The 2,912-nt window shown below is 47.8% G+C and overlaps 1 protein-coding gene across 1 annotated transcript in view; it reads left to right on the top strand.

Moving 5' to 3' along the window:
* Nucleotides 1-2,189, top strand: part of LOC114923294 (zinc finger protein with KRAB and SCAN domains 1-like) — a 5,741-nt gene extending 3,552 nt beyond the window's left edge. Inside the window, exon 3 of the mRNA XM_029286063.1 lies at nucleotides 1,747-2,189. Coding sequence (XP_029141896.1) covers nucleotides 1,747-2,189 — 443 coding nt within the window. The remainder of the gene's footprint in view (nucleotides 1-1,746) is intronic.
* Nucleotides 2,190-2,912: the final 723 nt, after the last annotated feature.

Below are 2,912 nucleotides of genomic sequence, written 5' to 3'. Positions count from 1 at the left end.
GTTGCCAAGCTGACGCTGAATTTTGATCGTGTGACCAGGCTACGACGGTTGTAGGTGTGAAAAACGCTCATCAGTCCCTTTTTTTCATTGCAGTTGCAACTTTGGTCATTACATCAGGGTCCCCAACCCCCTGACTGTTGTGATTCCTCATCAGCCCGTGGACCCAGCAACTGAGTCTGGGGAATCAGAGGAGGAGGAGTAGGGGTCTGGAGGGACATCAGAGTCAGAGGAAGGCTCTGATGAGCTCCAAGACTTACAGTCTGATGAGGAGCTTGGCCCCTCTACTCGCGCTCAGGCTGAGACACAGCTGTGTTGGGAATCTGAGGGGGATAGTGATGAATCGCAGCTGGAAGATATCCAGGATGCTTGTAAACGCCGGCAAGCAAAGAGAGCAGGACAGAGGCATGCAATGGGGTGGCTCCAGAGGCAAAGGAGAAGGCATTAGGAAAGCCATGCCTTGGCTGCATAATAAAAGGGGAGGTGTGGGAGGTGCTGGTTGCAGAAGGCAACCGTTTGGGTTAAGAATCAAGTTGCGATGAACTGTATTTGTTTTCCTCAGGTCTGTGACTAATAAAAGGGGTTTGGGTTTGTCCTGCGGTTTCTGCCTGCTTGATTTGAAGAGGGGTTTTCTCCTTGTGAACTTCACAAGGAGCTCAAGTAGGCTGGGACAGAACACTGACCAAGAACCGGCACCAGTCTGTGGCATGCCACAAACCGGTCCACACAAACAAGCAAAGCCCCATCTGCAGAATGCAGGCAGCATGCGAACCCACGTCCAGTCCGTGGGAAACCCTCTCTCCACAGAACCAGTCCCTGGTGCCCAAAAGGTTGGGGGCCACTTGCCGTCTGTAAGTTGAGGATTACCTTTCCTGAGAATATGTACAAATGTACAGGTATAGTATAGGGGGTACCTTGCTCAATAGTAGTAACTGTGAGAGGGACCTCGGAGTCCTAGTGGACAATCACTTAAATATGAGCCAGCAGTGTGCTGCAGCTGCCAAAAAGACCAACACAGTGTTAGGCTGCATTAACAGAGGGAAAGAATCAAGATCACGTGAAGTATTAATACCACTTTACAATGCCTTGGTAAGGCCACACTTGGAATACTGCATCCAGTTTTGGTCACCACGATGTAAAAAAGATGTTCAGACTCTAGAAAGAGTCCAGAGAAGAGCAACAAAGATGATTAGGGGACTGGAGGCTAAAGCATATAAGGAAAGGCTGCTGGAATTGGGTATGTCTAGTTTAATGAAGAGAAGAATGAGGGGGGACATGATAGCAGAGTTCCAGTATCTCAGGGGCTGCCACAAAGAAGAGGGAGTCAAGCTATTCTCCAAAGCACCTGAAGGCAGGACAAGAAGCAACAGGTGGAAACTAATCAAGGAGAGAAGCAACCTAGAACTAAGGAGAAACTTCCTGACAGTGAGAACAATTAACCAGTGGAACAACCTGCCTCCAGAAGCGGTGAATGTGCCAACACTGGAAGTTTTTAAGAAGAAACTGGACAGCCATTTGTCCGAAATGGCATAGGGTTTCCTGCCTGAGCAGGGGGTTGGACTAGATGATCTCAAAGGTCCCTTTCCAACTTTATTATTATTATTATTATTATTATTATTATTATTATTATTATTATAGTCCTACTCTTCCTTTAAGCAGGTTACAAGCAGACCAACGGGAGCAAGAAGAAAAAAATCCAGTGGGCCTATTACGGAGACGTGAAACTCCGAGCGGTGTTTCCTGGAAGAGCCAATTCTTGCCGTTGGAAGCAAGGAAGAATCGACGCCGTCCCGCCGCGCCGTTATTCCGAAAGGCTGCGGAAGAGCCACCCACCCATCCAGGTGGAAATGCTGTCTTCGACTCCCCGCAAGGTGAAACCTAAGCTGAAAGAGCAGCCGCCCCCTGTGCCGCAGACCCCCAAGGACCAAATCAAGCACTGCGAGGACTGTGGCAAAAATTTCAACGGAACGGCGAGTTTCCTCCGGCACCGTATACGGCACACGGGAGAGAAGCGCTACGAGTGCTGTTTTTGCGGGAGAGGGTTCTGCTGGCGGTCTGACCTGGTCCGCCACGAATGCCAACACACCGGCAAGAAGCCGCACGAGTGCTCCTTCTGCGGGGCAGGCTTCGACCGCAAGTGGCTACGGGTAAAGCATCAGCAGACCCACCTGCAAAGCAAGCCGAATCTCTGACCAGCGGGAAGACGCACAGCAACAAGAAGAGGAAAAAAAAATATATATATTTTGCAGCTTTGAATTCAAACAGGCAATACTACCTCGTCCGCTTTTTTTAGCATTACTTTTCTCGGAAATAAAAAGGGTGTAAGGGAAAAGCAGGCCAGAAACCGCCATCTCTGATGAGGGTTTGGTAATAATCTCCCTCTTACTTGGGAGAATTTTGAAATCTCCTGAGAGATTTCAGGTGTCCGATGTATTTTTCTTGAACCGGGGAGAAACTGGAGGCTGCATTTAAATCGCAGAGCCTAGGGTTCAATATCTGTTGGCAGCTGGTTGCAGATCCCTGGTGTGAAATTTTTATCCCATGCAAAGGTGGCCATCTTATTATTATTTTTTTAAATGCTTTTTAATGAGCCACCTTTTCATTAAAAAAAAAAAGAGAGAGAGAGCAAACGAAACTTCCCAATTGCTTTTGTGCGTGTAGCTTTATTGGCAAAAATGACGACTGAAACGGTCGATCTGCTTCCCGGGTTTGGCCTGAGATTTAAGAAAACCTTGGGGACTCTTTCTGCGGTTTAATGAGAAATACACAGCTAGTCTTTGAGTTACGACGAGTGGCACATCGTGGCTGGTTGTTAAGCAGCTGGAAACGTCATAAATTGAGGACTGCCTCTATATTCTGTTCTCTCTGCTTTCCGGATGAGTAATAATGCTTCTTGTGTAAAGTACTTGGTTTCA

The sequence above is a fragment of the Protobothrops mucrosquamatus genome, unplaced genomic scaffold (genome assembly GCF_001527695.2).
Source record: "Protobothrops mucrosquamatus isolate PMUCROS unplaced genomic scaffold, P.Mucros_1.0 scaffold2802, whole genome shotgun sequence".
NCBI lineage: Eukaryota > Metazoa > Chordata > Lepidosauria > Squamata > Viperidae > Protobothrops > Protobothrops mucrosquamatus.
The sequence above is the reverse complement of the archived record's forward strand: the minus strand, read 5'-3'. Positions and strand labels throughout refer to the sequence as shown.